The sequence below is a fragment of the Bos grunniens genome, chromosome 13 (genome assembly GCF_055505025.1).
Source record: "Bos grunniens cultivar Pamir isolate PY7600 chromosome 13, Bosgru_T2T1.0, whole genome shotgun sequence".
Lineage (NCBI taxonomy): Eukaryota > Metazoa > Chordata > Mammalia > Artiodactyla > Bovidae > Bos > Bos grunniens.
Window position 1 is genome coordinate 51,230,012 of NC_141177.1, and position 19,248 is coordinate 51,249,259.

Genomic DNA, 19,248 nt, shown 5'->3' on the forward strand with positions numbered 1-19,248 from the left:
CCCTCAGAATGGGAGAAAATAATAACAAATGAAACAACTGACAGAGGATTAATTTCCAAAATATACAAGCAGCTCATACAACTCAATGCCAGAAAAACAAACAACCCAATCAAAAAGTGAGAAAAAGACCTAAACAGACATTTCTCCACAGAAGACATACAGATGGCTAACAAACACATGAAAAGATGCTCAACGTCGCTCATTATCAGAGAAATGCAAATCAAAACTACAATGAGATATCACCGTACACCAGTCAGAATGGCCATCATAAAAAAACCTACAAACAATAAATGCTGGAAAGGGTGTGGAGAAAAGGAACACTCCTGCACTTTTGATGGGAATGTAAATTGATACAGACACTATGGAAGACAGTTCAGAGATTCCTTTAAAAACTAGGAATAAAACCACCGTATGACCCAGCAATCCCACTCCTAGGCATATACCCTGAGGAAACCAAGATTGAAAAAGACACATGTTTTTTTCAACACATGTGCTGCATTGTTCATTGCAGCACAATTTACAATAGCTAGAACACGGAAGCAACCTAGATGCCCATTGGCAGATGAGTGGATAAAGAAGTTGTGGTACATATACACAATGGAATATTACTCAGCCATAAAATGAAATGCCTTTGAGTCAGTTCTGATGAGGTGGATGAACCTAGAACCTATTATACAGAGTGAAGTAAGTCAGAAAGAGAAATATAAATATCATATTCTAATGCATATATATGGAATCTAGAAAAACGGTACTGAAGAATTTACTTACAGGGCAGCGATGGAGAAACAAAGAGAATAGACTTATGGATATGGGGAGAGGGGAGGAGAGGGTGAGCTGTATGGAAAGAGTAACATGGAAATTTACATTACCATATGTAAAACAGATAGCCAGTGGGAATTTGCTGTATGGCTAAAAATCTCAAACAGGGGCTCTATATCAACCTAAAGGGGTGGGATGGGGAGGGAGATAGGAGGGAAGTTCACAAGGAAGGGGATACATGTATACCTATGACTGAGTCAGGTTGAGGTTTGATAGAAAACAACAAAATTCTGTAAAGCAATTATCCTTCAATAAAAAAATTAAAAAAAGAATAACCTGTACACCAATAGTATATTAACACATACATATGGAATTTAGAAAGATGATAAGGACAATCCTATATGCAAGGCAGCAAAAGAGACACAGATGTAAATAACAGACTTTTGGACTCTGTGGGAGAAGGTGAGGATGGGATGATTTGAGAGAATAGCACTGAAACATGTATATTATCATACGCAAAACAGATGACCAGTCCAAGTTCGATGCATGAAACAGGGCACTCAAAGCCAGTTCTGTGGGACAACTCAGAGGGATGCGGTGGGGAGGCGGGTAGGAGGAGGGTTCACGATGGGGAGACACAGGTGCACCCATGGCCGTTCATGGTGATGTATGGCAAAAACCACCACAAGATTGTAAAGTAATTAGCCTCCAATTAAATAAATTAATTAATTAAAAAAAAAAACACAGAAACACCTACTGTCGTGAGGAGCTGGTGTTGGCTCAGGTTTGGGAGTTTGTCCTGGAAAACAAGAGAAAATAAGATATAAAAGGTGATTGAATTTGTGCTATTTCATATCCTCTGGTTTCATTATTTTCATGGATTAATATAGCTAAAAGCTTAACTCTTCTTTCTCTTCCTTCCACTCTCCAATTTTACTATCATGTTGTGGGGGAGAAAAGCAAAGGGAAACAAAATTAGGAGTTTAAGAGTTCAACAAATTAGGTACAATACCACTAAAAATTGGAAGACAGTTTTTAAGCACAACAAGTAGCATTATATAAAGAAAGAAAAGAACACGAGTTTTGGAATCAGAAAATCTAGGTTCAAATCCCAGTTCAGGTTTAAATTTCTTACCTTTAATTTTCTCAACTACAAAAAGGAGTTGTCACCCACGTAAAGAGATGGGATAAAATATGCAAGTTATCGGTATTTAGAAGCTGCTCAATAGATGTTATTTTTACAGTAACACATCTTATAATCAGCTGTGAAAGTATAAATTTTCATTATTTGAAACCATTAGATACGAGCTATTTATTTATAAAATATAGTTTCTTTAAAAAAGCATATTCTTATTAAATGCACATTTTATGAAAAGTTAAATATTTTTCTTTCCAAGTAGTTAATGATCTACCTGGACTTTGTCAGAATCTGATAAAAGGACTCAAGTTATGTAGCTTTTGGTTTAATGAATTTAACATCTGTAAGAATAGAGCTACCAATAACACACAAGGAAATTAGTCCTTGGGAGCAAAGAGACCTTTAGAGAAAAACTGTCCACTATTCATTCCTCCAAATTCCTGTGAAATGCCAGGCTGTATGAAGCACAAGCTGGAATCAAGATTGCCGGAAGAAATATCAATAACCTCAGATATGCAGATGATACCACCCTTAAGGCAGAAACTGAAGAGGAGCTAAAGAGCCTTTTGATGAAAGTCAGAGAGCAGAATGAAAAAGCTGGCTTAAAATTCAACATTCAAGAAACAAAGATCACAGCATCTGGTCCCATCATTTCATGTCAAATAGATGAGGAAACAGTGGAAACAGTGTTAGACTTTATTTTCTTGGGCTCCAAAATCACTGCAGATGGTGACTGCAGTCATGAAATTAAAAGACGCTTGCTCCTTGTAAGAGAAGCTATGACCAACCTAGACAGCATATTAAAAAGCAAAGATACTACTTTGCCGACAAAGGTCCATCTAGTCAAAGCTATGGTTTTTCCAGTAATCATGCATGGATGTGAGAATTGGACCATAAAGAAAGCTGAGTGCTGAAGAATTGATGCTTTTGAACTGTGGTGTTGGAGAAGACTCTTGAGAGTCCCTGAACTGCAAGAAGAACCAACCAGTCAATCTTAAAGGAAGTCAGTCCTGAATATTCATTGGAAGGACTGATGCTGAAGCTGAAACTCCAACACTTTGGCCAACTGATATGAAGAACTGACTCACTTGAAAAAACACTGATGCTGGGAAAGATTGAAGGCAAGAGAAGAAGGGAATAACAGAGGAGGAGATGATTGGATGGCATCACTGACTGGATAGAAATGAGTTTGAGCAAGCAAGATTTGGTGATGGACAGTTTTGGAAGCCTGGCGTACTGCAGTCCACGGGGTCGCAAAAAGTCAGACACAACTGAGCGACTGAACTGAATGGATTCATTCCTCCATCCTGAAAACACTGTAAACACTCATCTAAGCAAGAGTAAGGCAAACAGCAGGAGAGCAGCACAGTATTTTCAGCGAGTTGGAGCTGTAGCCAAGGTTCCCAGACAGCAGAGGGCGATGTGGTTCTATTTATCTGTTGACAAAGGAGGAAGTTAATATACATTTTGGTTCAAGGGTGGGCCTATTTATCTTAAAAGAATCTGACTTGGCTATGTGGAGCTTTGTGAGTCATTAATCACAACTGATGCGTATGCATTGATCATTGTTGACCATCAACAACATGGTGGATCTTATAGCATCAGGGGCCTCAGAATGGTGCCAGCTCTTCGGATGAACATCCTTGAGAAATCAGTCTGCAGTATGTTCAGACTGAGGGAGATAGCACCTACTGGATGATGAATGTGGGTCAGAGGGTGAAAATCCCCCAACAGAAATCACACTCTATTTACTCTGCTTACAGAGTCAAACATCTACCCACTCCCACGACTGCAGGAACTGAACAGGAACAGCAGCTCCTGAGAACTATTTTGGAGGCCACGCTCAGGTCCAGGATTCTGGGCTGGCCTTTTCATCCTCTGTTCCTTTGGAAGATTTATCTGTGTTCAGTGAGTTCACTCTTATCCTGTGAAGTGATGGCCCTTGGTGGTCCCTTATATTATTCCATTTGTTTGGTTGCATGAATAAAGGGAAGACTTTGGGATCACAGGAGGTTAGTGTTCCAATCTGAGATAAAGCAGAGGGCAGGTCATCTTACCTTTTCGTATCTGGCAAATCCAGTTGTTAAGATGTTCACAGTTAATGTCATTCCAGGACATACCAGGGTCACCTTTTAACTCACCACAGTATTCAACATTTTGATAATTATTAGGTTCTCCATAAGCCCAATTTTCATATGACACCTATGTTAGAAACATTACATTACAACCATTAGCCAATACCAATCATCTATCCCTAGTGATTCACTTGGTAAAGAATCTGCCTGCAATGCAGGAGACCCGGGTTCGATCCCTGGGTCAGGAAGATTCCCTCAGAAAAGGAAACTGCAACCCACTCCAGTACTCTTGCCTGGAGAATTCCATGGCCAGAGGAGCCTGGCAGGCTACAGTCCCTGGGATCGCAAAGAGTTGGACACGACTGTGCAACTAACTTTCACTTTCATCCAAACACAAAAGGAAAGATACGTTCACTTTTTTATTCTCTACTTTTTTTCACAATATGTTTGCTTTGAAAACAAGTTTGATGAGAACAGCTGGGAAAGAAATAGCTCCTATTACATGAAAACTTTTGAAGCTGAATAGACTATTTTAATTATTAAAAAATTTTCTTTACTCTTATTAAATGGAATGTATCCAGGACCACAAAAGTGGGATTTGTATATAGGAAAAACTTGGTATAGAAGTTCTACTTCTCAGTATTGTGAGTTCCTAAATTTACAACTCATCCTGAAGGGATAACATTTCATTGTGATATTTGGAACTTTCTTTTATTAGAGGGGTAGGAGAAAGAAATGGAGAAGGAAATGGCAACCCACTCCAGTACTGTTGTCTTTAAAATCCCATGGATGGAGGAGCCTGGTAGGCTACAGCCCATGGGGTCGCAAAGAGTTGGACACGACTGAGCGACTTCACTTCACCAGGAGAAAGAAATAAAACTAGTTCTCCTTACAAACAAAAAGGACTTCTGAATATTGCTAACAAAGCTACCAAACGTTACCAAGATGAATACTGGAAATAAGTGGAGGGCTAGGATTAGGTCCACTATGGTGTTTTCAGAGAGGAATCATAGCCTATATCATGACCTATTTTCCAGAGATCTAAATACAAAACCCTTGCTATCAATGGAGACATCAAATAATCCACCCTACACAAGTGCTTTGAAAAGCTGCTAATGGGTGGTAAGGGGAGGCAGAACCGAAATTACACAAAATCACTCCCTGCCGAGAATGGAGAAGTCTGACAAAAGTCAATGGTTGACACAAGTCAATGGTTTCTAATAGAATATCAAAAGTTATTTCCATATCTCCTAGTCTATAAGACAACATAAAACAGTTTTTAAGAAGTCTAGCTACTTACATACCAATTTGGCATGAGAGAAGGAAGACATTATTTTATATAAATTAGAAGAATGAGTTTCCTAATTTTTTTCAGTCTATCATGGTTCCACCTCAGGTGAACAGAACTGTCCTGGGTCAGAGGCAGAATAATGACCCTAACATAGCATTTATTTTGCATAGAAAAATGTCTATAATTATCATCATAACCCATCTTACCAAAAATTTTGAGTAACCCAAAAAGATAACATCAAAATAAAGACACAATAAAAGTAAGAAAAGTATCTATGAAATCAAATTACTCACAGGGGATCCATCACTCCAAGTAAAGCCCTCGGAAGGACTTCCATATGTCAGTCCCAACCAAAATAGTTCATGGTAGCTTCCACTAGCCCTGCAACATACAAGATATAAAGGCAGCTTATGGTACTATATGAACCAAGTTTGGTTACCTATGAGTCCTAATCAAATTTGAAAATGACTCCCAAAATATAAATTGGTTAGTACACAGGTGAAGGATTAAATGACTAAATATAAGCATTATTCAACAGTTGCACATTTTGGTACAACTTGTAAATATCCTGAAAACAAGCTGCTGTTTGAAATAATTGTAAAGCATTGAGATATTCATTCATTTAATAAACGAATAATAAGTGTCTTATGCTTTTATAGAGCAATTCATCTCAGGATTTATAGCTATAAAATTAAAGCATTTGGAAATGAAGTGAAAGTCACTCAGTCGTGTCTGACTTTTTGCAACCCCACGGACTGTAGCTTGTCAGGCTACTCTGTCCATGGAATTCTCCAGGCCAGAATTTGGAAGTGAAACTAGGTCCAAAAGTACCCACAGATTTGGGATATAGTATCACCAGTTCAATGGACGTGACCTGGGCACAGTCTAGGAGATGATGAGGGGCAGGGAGCTCTGGCATGCTGCAGTCTATGGTTTGCAGAGTCGGACACAACTTGACAACTGAATAACATACAACAAATGTGTACTCAAAGGGTCAAAGGAAGGAGTATTAACTAGAAAAGATACTTACGTTACTAATCTCCATATTGCTTGCTGTTCCTCCTTACTATTGATACTAGCTAGATCTCCACCCAGAGCTCTACAAAAATCTCGAGATTCAAACCACGTTTTCTTCTCATGTTTTCCTTTTGCAAACAGCTAAAAGTAATACAGATTCAGAATTTATTTTACACTTCACAGCTTATCAAACCAAGAGAAATAATTATCTACTTTTGACGAGATTTCATTTAGCGAAAAGCAAGACATTACAATGGCCCCAAGCAACATAATTCTCTTGGCTGAAAATCAATTTGTGAGAGAATATTTGGGTAACAGAGTTTAGCAGATGATTTTGTTGAGAAAACCCTAGAAAATATAATTATTTTATAGCACTGAAAAAGTCGGATTGAAAGGTTTAGGTATATGGGTTAGGCATACAGCTTCTTGCAGAAGACAGGATTAATTTGGTTGTGTCAACTATGTCATTCAAATGGAAAAGAATGAAAGAAACTTGATATAGAGGAAGCAAACATAAATAAAAATTTAAGGATAATAACCTCCCTAAGATAGTGCCACAGTTTTGTTATCCTGTTTAGCTTAAACACTGAATAACCTGGGAGTCTTCCAATGCTTCATTGGTATGCTCTTAAAATTATCTTATCATTTTTGCTTATGGTTGCATATTTTAACAAAGATTGGAGGTCATGGCATGACAGACAGTAATTGGACAGAGCATGTAAAAAAAAAATGGTATGTAAGCTAAATTTAGTATTTATTTAGAATTTAGAGAATATGTCATATTACCCAGAGGACTGCTGGGGGAATGGAACCCACAGGGATCCATCAGGATGTAAACAGTGGAGCAGTTTACATCACTGTATTCCTCAACTTTTATAATTTTTATTTATTGCTTCTCATGAGACATGGCCTGTATCATTGTAGGCTTGTAGAAAAGGAGTTTGTTTCCAATAGACCTGTGGTTGTCTAGTTGTCACCAAGCAACCTGAGGCAATCTTCACCTTGACCCTACTTGAGTTATTGGGACACGTGTGCCTTGAGCAACTTTTCATTGCAGTAACTCCCAAGACCTCTGTGAGTAACTCAACTTGTGTAGATGGTGATAGAAGATTTTATTTTTGTAAATCAACTTACTAAAATAGCTGAACTTTATTAAGAATTTTCACACCTTAGTATGTACAAAGATGGTCTATATATTTTCAGACAAACCCTACCCCAAGCACCTCCAAAATCATAATTCCTAGGGAAGCACACATTTGAATTTGTTAAACATCTACCCAGATAATGTCTGCTGGAATTCTTGGTTCATTTTCCAGCTCTGGAGAATTCTGTACTGTCTCTCAGAAATCCTGCAACAAATCTCCATAGCCTGCCACTCTCCCGTGAATGGCTGTGTATAGGATGAACCTGGCCTTTGTGTAATAACTCAAAAGTTTCCAGAGGCAACAATAAAATACCTGATTTGCTTTGTATTAGTTTTCAACCCATTCGTAAAATCCTCTCCAGTCTTGGCCCAATATTTTCCCTTCTATGTAAATTATGCTTTAAGCTGGACTGGCTAATCTGTATTAAATAGCTCATTAGTCTTTGTTATTGCTAGTGGTAGTTACCAACCAAATTAGCCCTTAAGTTAGAGACTAAGCAACCTCATTCCAATACACATTAGCAACTGAATTTCTTCATCAGCTTTGTCTAACTGTCTTACAAAACATGCCAGAACCATATGCCTCAAAGGATAGAATAAAAGAGGTCCCGAGAACTGGCCATTAGAGAATAATGTCATTAAGTTGTAGTTAAGTATTGGGTTGACCAAAAAGTTTGCTTGGGTTTTTCTGTAACATCTTACAGGAAAACCCAAATGAATTTTTTGGCCAACCCAATACATTGCTATATTTGGCTAAATCCAACCTTCTCTAGAAAGAATATGATTTACAAGAAAGAAAAAGACCTAAATGCTTAATTCACTGGAGTCGGGGTATGTTTTTTATTTGTTTGGGTGAACTTGATTGCATAAAGAGAAAATGGGTGATCTCACATAGGAATGTACTAAGTGACTACAGGCTATCAAACTGTCATTTACGAGTCACTGAATGGCCATGTACTCCCTACCTAACAGTCCTTCATCTTCCATCAGGCATCATAATCAGGGGTTAAATAAGAACACAGGCATATTCTCTCTAGAATCCCCATGTGGCTTGATTGCAGATTTGTTTATCAATTCACTTAGCCAAAAGCTTGAGCTCCAAGAACAGAGCCAAAATGGGATGCCATAGGATAGCATGAGGTGGGGCAGGAATTTTTATTGAGAAAAAGAAATGTGAGCTCAGAAAGCATGGGAAAGAGGAAAGATGCCAAGTGTATGGAGTGATAAAGGCAGAGCAGGTGAAGAAAGGCTGGTGTGACTTCTATTTACAGTATCGGTCATGTTTGTTGGTCTGAATGCAACTGGTTCTTATCTTTCCACCCAAGGAACGCTCTTTCAAAACAACAAATGCCCAAGTCCCCTTTCAGATCAATAACATCGGAATTTCTATAGGTTCAACCCGGACATTGCTTTTGTTTTGTTTTCATTCCTTAGATGATTCTTTAGGCTGAAACATATCCCCAGTTCTTGAAGAGCTCAGCAATGGATACTTACTTTGAAGCACAAGCTTGTTTTACTGGAGGCACCCCAATCCTCTGGACATTTGGGTTCAGGGGTGGTTGTGGGCTCTGGTGGGCGAGTGACTCCTTCTGCCCAGTGTTTGCACACAAATTTTGCCTTTTCTTCACATCTCAAGACATCCCACAAGCCCCCTGCAACCCCAGTCTTCATGGCAACACATCCGGCTTTCCGTCCTGCAGGTAACAAAGCAGAATTCACAACAGGTGATTGTGAAACCTGGCTGTGCTCAAAGAGCTCAAACCTGAGCCTCAAGTAGTGGGATAAAATCTACATATGATAAGAAAATGTAGAGGAGACACTCTGCAGCATTTCACAATTGCTTTGTTCTATTTCTGAATCATTATTTGCCTATTATTTGTGTGGCCTATATCCCCAACTGAATTATCAATATAATCTCAAATGTTAAGGTTTGGCAGAAATAGAGACATAGATAGATGTAGGGAGCAAACATATGGACACCAAGGGAGGAAGGGAAAGTGGGATGTGTTGGGAGATTGGGATTGATATATCTATCTATTGTATACTATTGTATCTATTGTATACTATTCTATACATAGTATCTATTGATACTATGTATAGAATAAGGAACTAATGAGAACCTGCTGTATAGCACAGGGAACTGTACTCAGTGCTCTGTGGTGACCTATATGGGAAGGAAATCCAAAACAGAGGGGATCTCTGCATACATATGGCTGACTCATTTTGATTTACAGCAGAAACGAACACAACATTGTAAAGCAACTTGTATTCCTATAAAAAGCAATTAACAGTCACCAGAAGGTAACCCAAGGCCTTCATGTGAAAGTAACTCTGAAAAAAAAAATTGTCAGGGTTTTGGTAACATTTTGTATTTCTAATATCTGGTGGGGTCCCCCCCACCGAACAGAGACATAACAATACAATATTTTTAGTATGATAAAATCTATCCTAACGACAAAAATAACGGGTTTTGTTTTACCAAGGAAGTTGTTTTTTATTTATTTATTTTTTTATTTTTTTTAGTCTTATGTAGTGTTTATTTGGACAAATTACATAATCTCTGTGATCTAGTATTCATATACATATATATGAAGGTAAAGAATTTTTAGTACATTTTTCGCTCACTTGATGGATATAAAGCACTATACTATATGCTAGAGAAGAAAGAGAACTTTCAACTTTCTGGATCATGAAATATTGTCATAGGATTAGTGTGTTTCAGATTGAACTAATGTTCAAAAATTTGCTAAAAATTTCTATCTGTTAATTCAGAATATACAAAGGTGAATAATTTTTATTTCATATTCTACAGATGTAACACAATTATACTGGCTTCACAGTTTATTATTAAACTCAGCAGTGGCCATAGGACTGGAAAAGTTCAGTTCTCATTCCAATCCCAAAGAAGGGCAATGCCAAAGAATGTTCAAACTACTGCACAATTGCACTCATTTCACATGCTAGCGAGGTAATGCTCAAAATCCTCCAAGCTAGGCTTCAACAGTATGTGAACTGAGAACTTCCAGATGTACAAGCTGGATTTAGAAAAGGCAGAGGAACCAGAAATCAAAGGGTTAATATTTTCTAAAGAATAAGTAGAATTTCTTCCTTAAGGTACCACAAGCACTGCCTTAGGAATGCTCCCATTATTGTCTATCATGGTTTGAGATCATTAAAACTGTTATTTTCTTAGGGATGGTATGGGGAGGGAGGAGGGAGGAGGGTTCAGGATGGGGAACACATGTATACCTGTGGCAGATTCATTTTGATATTTGGCAAAACTAATACAATTATGTAAAGTTTAAAAATAAAAATTAAAAGAAATAAAAAAAGAAAAAATATCAGGAATATCAAGAAAGTAGTGAATATTTTGATAAAACAGGGGTCTCAAATGCATATAATGGATATTAGGTCTAACAGTTTTAATTTCCCTATAAACATACATTTTCCATAACCTCAATGGAAGAATTTATAGGTATCTAGAGAAAAGAATATCATAGAAAATATTCCTTAGAAAATTATAATAGTTTGCTTTTTTTTCTTAAACTAGGATTGTAGACAAAGATGGGAGAATTCTTCTATAGTTAACAGATTTCTCAAGCAATTTTTTTAAAGTTTATTGATTTAAATGACTATATTTATAGTTAGAACTACTTAAAAGTTATATGTTCTGGTTGACTGGAAGAGATATTAATATTGAAAATTATGTTAGACTAAGATCTTTTAATTTTCTATTAAAGTTTTATAGTATTATATATTAGTTATAGCTCATTGCTTTTGATTATGCAACAAATTTTCTCATTTTATTTTTTAAAGTTATTACAATTATAATAATACAATTATTATAATATTGTACTAGTAGACCAAACTAGTATCCTAAAAGGGTTAATTTTCTGAAGCTGAAAATTCCTAAACATCATGTTGACTTTTATTGAGCACAGAAAATCAATTTGGTATGTGCCCAAAGTTCACAAATCCTATAATAATTATGGATTTTTTTCTTTTATGTTTTAAGGAAGTTGTTTTTTAAAATTAATTTTTATTTTATATTGGTGTATAGTTGATTTAAATTGTTGTGTTAGTTTCAAGTGTACAGCAAAAGTGATTCAGTTATACATACACGTATATACACTCTTTTTTGGATTCTTTTTCCCATAGAGGCCATTACAGACTATTGAGTAGAGCTCCCTGTGCTATACAACAGGTCCATATTAGTTATCTATTTTATATATGGTAGTTGTATAGCAATGGCAACTCACTCCAGTACTCTTGCCTGGAAAACCCCATGGACGAAAGAGCCTGGTGGACTGTCCATGGGGTCGCTAAGAGTTGGACACGACTGAGCGACTTCACTCTCACTTTTCACTTTCCTGCATTGGAGAAGGAAATGGCAACCCACTCCAGTGTTCTTGCCTGGAGAATCCCAGGGCCGGGGGAGCCTCATAGGCTGACATCTATGGGGTCACACAGAGTCGGACACGACTGAAGTGACTTAGCTGCAGCAGCAGCAGCAGTGTGTATAGGTCAATCCTAATCTTCCAATTTATCCCTCCCTGCCCTTATCCCCTGGTAACCATATTTTTATTTTCTACATCTATAACTCTGTTTTGTAGATAAGTTCATCTGTGTCCTTAAAATTTTTTTATTTTATATTAGAGCATAGTAGATTAACAATGCTGTATTAATTTTAGGTATACAGCAAAGTGATTCATACATATACATGTATATCTTCATTTTAAAATTCTTTAATGGATAAAGAAGCATATAAAATAAAATGTGGACCTACTAAGCTTCATAGTTTATTTCAAAATATCATTAAAATAGAACTTGAAAAACATTAGGATTTCTTACTGCTAAGATGAGATAATCTTTGATTATTATACTTTTAAAGGCAGTATATGTTTAGTTTTAGAGAACTACACTTTCCCCAAAATATTTTCTCTATGATTGCTAATTCCCTATGACTGTGGTTTGATTTATTTTTATTCCCTAAGGATGTTCCTAGATTAATCTTTCAGTATCCTACTGCTAAATGATCAACACCAGTGAAATTAAGGCATGTTGTCTGGCAAGTAAAAATTATCACTCAAAAAAAAAAATGCATTCAGCTCTTAATATACTACCCTGTTCTTTCAAAATAAACTTAAATCTTACTATTTTCCAGAATGTTCAATTAATTAAACAGAAATCACACTATCCAAATTACTGATCTATTTTCCTTATTGATGACTGAGGATACAAATTTTTAAAACTTCTGAAGATTTGAACTTATTAGGCCAAACAGTTAATTTGCATACTTAAGCTCTATTATTCCTTCCATAGCTTTTTAACTAGGCACAATGAAACATTTGCTGTAAGGATGTTGAATTTCCTGAGTGCAGTCATACTGAATTACATCATAGGCTATGTCACCAGTGCATTAAAAAAAGCAAAAAATAATTTGAGTGTCTATTTCAGAAGCTTCTTATTAATGAAGGCAAATAAAAATTTATAGGGAGAAAGGGTGACCTCCATGCAAAGAGCATGGATTTGGGAATTACAAAGATTAGTCTAAATCCATGCTTATAAATTTTCCAAGTCCCAGTTTCCACCTCGACACAAGGAGGATACTGAAACTTAGCTTATGGGTTTTCTACAAGTATAAAACTAAATCCAAGTCATATACACTAAGTCCCCTACATACAATCAAATTCCATTCTGAGAGTGCATTTGTCAAGTCCAATTTGTTTGTAAGTGCAATAAAGTTAGCCTAGGAACCCAACTAACACAGATGGCTATATAGTACTGTACTATAATAGGTTTATAACACTTTTCACACAAATAATACATAAAAAAACAAAAATAAAGAAAACAATTTTAACATGACAGTACAGTACCTTGAAAAGTACAATAGTACAACAGCAGGCATCCAGCGGCACATTCACATCTTTGAAAGTTCGCCACTTGAGGGTTTGTATGGAGGGGACTTATTGTAAAGAGCTAACAGGGTGGCCCGTTCAAGATACTGAAATAATACATTCCACGTAAGCACTCAGTCTTGTTCTACCACTGAAGCACAGTCATATTTCTGTTCATAGTCACATTGAAAGTTTTATACCCCCGAGGACAGTTTTAAGTTCTCAGAAATATGTGAATCAGTGGTCACCATGGAATCTTTCTGACCATTAAGGATTTCATCACTATTTCATAAATACTTCAAATAGAGTGGCACCAAATAACCTAGGAGTTTTCTCTTCCTTTTTATCTTAGACCACTGCACACTAATGGGAACATTTTTTAAAGAAAAAAGAGAGTGAAATAAAATATAATAAAATTTTAATAGTACAATGAATTTACAGAAGTCTATTTGGAAAGGTACATGAAGGAATCACAGGTTTGGCCAAATGGATATGTGGGGTGAATGGAAGCCTGAAACAGAAGCCCTGCACATACCTGGCATATCTGAATTCCAGTGTGTGAACTGAACGCCTTCCTCGACGGTCCACTGAAAGGTGCCTTTGTGTTGTACATCGGAAAGTCCTATCCAAAAATATCTTTCAGGCCTCAATCCAACCAAACTAGTCAGAAAGGCTTGTTCATATCTTAAAAAAAAATTTAACTAAATTTTAGGAAAAAAGTGAATTTTTCTAATTATCCACATGAAAAACATCTCAATTGTATGCCTATGCTATCATTTAGTTGGCAAATCAAACCTATTATGTCCTATTTACTTGTCATTTAAGTTATGCAAATTTTCGCTAAGGAAATGTGATCTTATGAAGGAAAAGTATCATACAGTTGACAGAATAAAATCATTCCAATGTACCCAAACTATTTCTCTCTATTTCTCATCAGTCCCTCTGCTTATCCTGTTGCCTTTTAAAATACAATGTTTGAAAATCAATTCACTTTTCAAATATTTCAGATGCTCTACACAATTCTTGGTGAAGTAAGTGGAGAGGCTGCAACATTATTAAAGATAATACAATTAGAAAATTTGTGTCGATTTTCCCCTCAATTTCATTCCCATTTCTCAGCTCTGAAACAACAGAGAAAATTATCAAGAAATATAGAGAACTAGAGATTCAATCTCTAGAAAGAACTGGGAACAGAATCACAAGCTCCAACATTTTTTCTCCCTCTGGATCTCATCTTTATATTTGGCGTCATCTGGTAATAATACACTGTGGTTAGTAACGCAAACAAAAATTTGTCCTAATTGATAAACGACAGTGATGCAGCAGCATACGCAAAAAAGTCTCTCTTTGGGCAAAAGAAAAGTGATGTTCAAAATTTCCAGCAACAAGGGAATTGTAGATGGCTCTAGCACAAGCAGAGAGGAAATGGAGAGAAAACCACAATAACAGAACATTTGTTTGACCCTAGTCTGAATAATTTAATTCCCTAAACTGAACCAAAAAAAAAAAAAATTAAAAATAAGAAACTCAATTTTTCTTAAATGCCTAAACACCAAATTGAACCAAAGAGTTAGTGAGTTCCTGAACACAAATATCACAGAAAACACACACAAAAAAAGCAAACCTAAAATAGAAAATCTAGGGACATCCATGCTCCAGTAGACTCAAAGACCAACAAGATAGACCAGAACATGTTCCCAAGGTACTTAAAAATGTGTAGCTTACTTCCAGGTCATAAGATAAAAATTATCTATATTCTGATTTTCAGAGGTGAGCAATGTATCAGACATTTAATTATACATGAAGAAAGAATGTTGAAATATAAGTTTTTTTATAAAGACTATATAAATTCTATGAACTCTATGACGTCTTTCATTTTATCAAAGAATTTTAATATCAATAGCATCTTCTAGATCTTATTGGGCCTGCTTTAAAAGGCCAAGAAATATAACTTACTGTATTAAAATTCAATAATTTTTACCCGTTTACTCCAAATCAAAATTAAATTTCTTTTAAGTTTCTTGAAAAAAGTAGGAGAAAAATAAATACCGAAATCTCAAAGAAGGATAGAACGCTAGAAGTTAAAGGTTACATAAAATTCTCTATCTCCACATCATTTTCTGGACCTGCTAGTCTAGTAAGCCTAGAAAATCTCTCTGCTCCCTCTCACCCCCACTGGACTGCCAAGGGAAGTTCCTGTCTACCTTTTTTTATATTGGAGGTGGTAGTAAAAATAGAATGTTTGATTTCTTGAGATGATAAATTTTCCTTACTTTCTCTGCTTTAAAAACTTTTGAGATCTACTACATTAAAAAAGTTAGATATATAAACAACATTTACTGGAGTATTAGCAAATTGTTCTTGTTTTTTGGTACTAAAAGTAGCAAAATATTTTTTAGTGTTTGCAATGAAGAATCCAAATAAAAATATGATTTTTACTGCTTCTATATTTACAAACCATACTTCAAGATTCAGTGTAATTTACTCAGAAATTTAGAGCATACTGATATACTCTTCTGAAAATGTTTCATTATTTGATATATATATATATTTAAAATAGAATAGTTGCATACCTGTCTTCAACAGTTGTTAGGTAAGCCTTCTCACTTACACAGGTTTGGTTTGCTTCTGTAAATGTTGAAAGTGTGTGTCCAATCAAATAGCAGTAGAATCCATGCCTTTTCCAGCCCTATTAATATTATCAAGCAGAATATCATGCATATTTATTATATAATATTATTTTAATAATTTCTATATATTGAAACACAAATTGATAAACAATAGAAGCATGTAAATAACACAAATATCAGTAACTTGATATGCAATGAAAACAATTTATGTGAATAAAGAAAATGAGAGTGCATTATTCCTCATAAGACGAATTATGATACAAAATGGGGGTGAGGGGAGTCATTCTTTCCATTCTGATGCAATTTTCAACAAAAACGATTTGTGAAATGTTTACCAGAGAAACTGAATGAAATGGGTAAGTTCTCAGTTTTAGAACAGGAAGCCACAGGAACTAATTTGCAGAATAACAAGCTTAGTTACCTACTGAAGACAGCAGTAGATGGTGAGTACAAAGCTGTGCCATCTGGTCAAAGGTTGCTGCTGCTAAGTCACTTCAGCCGTGTCCGACTCTGTGCGACCCCATAGACGGCAGCCCACCAGGCTCCCCCGTCCCTGGGATTCTCCAGGCAAGAACACTGGAGTGGGTTGCCATTTCCTTCTCCAATGCAGGAAAGTGAAAAGTGAGAGTGAAGTCGCTCAGTCGTGTCTGACTCCTAGCAACCCCATGGACTGCAGCCCACCAGGCTCCTCCATCCATGGGATTTTCCAGGCAAGAGTACTGGAATAGGGTGCCATCACCTTCTCCGGGTCAAAGGTTAGTACCTATCAAACTCCTGGCATCATAAATTGACATGGTTCCTCTCCCACAATTCAAACACATAGAAATGCTAAATAAAAACATGGCAATAAACAGAAAGTCCATACTAGAATTTGAGAGAAAGAAGGAAAAATCTTCAGGGTCAAAAATAAGTACTAGAGAACGAAAAGGCTGGAATAGAAAATGTACAAGCTGAGATTGTAGTTGCCTAGTCATATTTTAGACCAAGATTAAGGTCCTGAAGTTTATGGATTAGGGTTTCACTGTTCATACAGATTAAGATATTGGGCCATCAGCTCACCTGAGGCAGGGAGACAGAACTGATTGTTGTTGTTTAGTTACTAAGTTATCTCCGATTCTTCTACGATCCTGTGGACTGCAGCCTGCCAGGCTCCTCTGTCCCTGAGATTTCCCAGGCAAGAATACTGGAATGGGTTGCCATTTCCTTCTCTGGGGGATCTTCCCAACCTAGGGATTAAACCCACATCTCCTGCATTGGCAGGCGGGTTCTTTACCACTGAGCCATCAGGGAAGCCCATAGATCTGAAGTCCTTGTGTAAAGATGATACCCATTCATGGTAGCCCCTCTGTGAAAGGAGAGCAAGAAAACACCACCCACAAAAACAGGAAATTAAGAGATCCTTGTCACTTGCTTGGGGATTTGGACACAGAAAGAAGAAAATTCTTCTGCTGAAAACAAGTACCAAGTCTGTGCCACACAGCTGGGTGCCAGTCCCAACTTTACGCTATCCACACTGTATGAGCCTCCATAGTCAAAACATGAAAAATAAAATACACAAAAGGAGAATCTTACAGGTGCTTTGAGAATTAAAATGCAAAATCACACAACAGAAATATTTCCACAACCCAGGTCATATAAGACTGTGACATTTGAGGGTAGGAGGAGATGGGATGGTGAACTAATTCACAACCAAAAATTATAAACCATCTAAGAAAAATGTCTCCTTTAAGGGAGAGTCAACAGTTTAACATAATAAAACCAAGTGGGAAAGAAGCATGGTATGGTGATTTAAGTGACAAAGGAAGAAAGATAATCAATGAGGAAAGATCAAAATACTATGAACAAAGAAAAACAGGATTTGACTACACACACAAAAAAACAGAATTTCTAGAAAAGAAAAATATGAAGTTAAAAACTCAATGGCCAGATAAAGCATAGAAAATGTGGTTTCAGAAAGATTAGTAAGCTGACTGAATGTGGAAGAGAGATGAGACTATGAAAAGATGTTTAAAATCATATTGATAGAAAATATAGAAGATACAGAGGGCTTTCCCAGTGACTCAGCATTAAAGAACATGCCTGCAGTGCCAGAGACGCAGGAGACATGACTGAAGCAACTGAGCATGCATATTTGGTGAATGAGGTTGAAAAGCATCCTGAGAGAAGTTTGAGAAGCATTGAATAGAATGAATGACTGGTAATTTTCAAGAATGGAAAGATACAAATCCTCAAAATGAAGAGATACTCCACACCAAATGGAACCAATAAAGCAAATCCAAATCTCAACACATTATACTTACAGAGACAATGAAAAAACTCTTAAAATCAATCAGAGAGAAAATACAGATTATCCACTTTTTTTAAATAAAAAAAGAAGAAGAATTAGTTTAACAGGAATTCCAATGGCAAAAATAAAGATCAGGAGAAAATGAAATAATATATACAGTGCTGTCAGAAAACAGCTGTCAATCTAGAATTCTAAAATGACTTACCTAAATTACTATGCAGAGGGAAGATGAATTCAAGACATTTTCAAACACAGACAGAGAGTTTTCCACTCCCAAATCCCAGTGAAAAGAACTTCTGAAAGATTAACTTTGGCAAGAAAGTAAAGTCAAGAGGAGTAAGTGAGCTAGAAGTCTACACTGAGCAAAGAAGTCAATAAATGTCAGTAAATCCAGATCTAACTGCCTGGACAAATAGCAAAGATAACTAATTGGAAGTGGGAAGCTAAAGAATGGAATAGTAACAAGATCTGTAGTTTAGTTAACCATATTGTATCCATGCCAACCACCTGTTGTGATCATGTACTCTAGTTAGATAAGACACTATCGTTGGCAGAAGTCGAGTGCAGACTTCTCAGTACTCTTTTTTTTTAAACTTCTCGTGAGTCTAACATTATTTCAAATTTTAAAAAACTCTGAATTATAAGTGGAATAATAACATTTATTTTGTTCAGGAGGCAGAGAAAGAGACTGGTTAACTTCAAGACAAGAATGCATGTTAAAAATATAAGATTAACCATTTTGAAAAAAAAAAAAAAAGGAGTAAAAATGTAGAATTTCCCAAAAGGGGCTTCCCTTGTGGCTCAGATTGTAAAGAATCTGCAATGTGTGAGACCTGGATTTGATCCCTGGGTCGGGACTAGCCCCTGGAGAAGGGAATGGCTACCCACTCCAGCACTCTTCCCTGGAGAATTCCATGGACAGAGGAGCCTGGCAAGCTGCAGTCCATGGAGTCTCAAAGAGTCTGACACAACTGGGCAACTTTCACTTTTTTCAGAGGAGGGAAGGGGGG

The 19,248-nt window shown here is 36.5% G+C and overlaps 1 protein-coding gene across 1 annotated transcript in view; it reads right to left on the minus strand.

Annotated features, from left to right (window-relative positions):
* The window catches only part of MRC1 (mannose receptor C-type 1), a 114,217-nt gene that overhangs the window by 42,247 nt on the left and 52,722 nt on the right, over positions 1-19,248 (minus strand). The window contains exons 10-16 of the mRNA XM_086334153.1: positions 15,895-16,010; positions 13,857-14,005; positions 8,919-9,118; positions 6,294-6,421; positions 5,557-5,644; positions 3,955-4,099; positions 1,517-1,558 (exon numbers count right to left, since the gene is read on the minus strand). Coding sequence (XP_086190279.1) covers positions 1,517-1,558; positions 3,955-4,099; positions 5,557-5,644; positions 6,294-6,421; positions 8,919-9,118; positions 13,857-14,005; positions 15,895-16,010 — 868 coding nt within the window. The remainder of the gene's footprint in view (positions 1-1,516; positions 1,559-3,954; positions 4,100-5,556; positions 5,645-6,293; positions 6,422-8,918; positions 9,119-13,856; positions 14,006-15,894; positions 16,011-19,248) is intronic.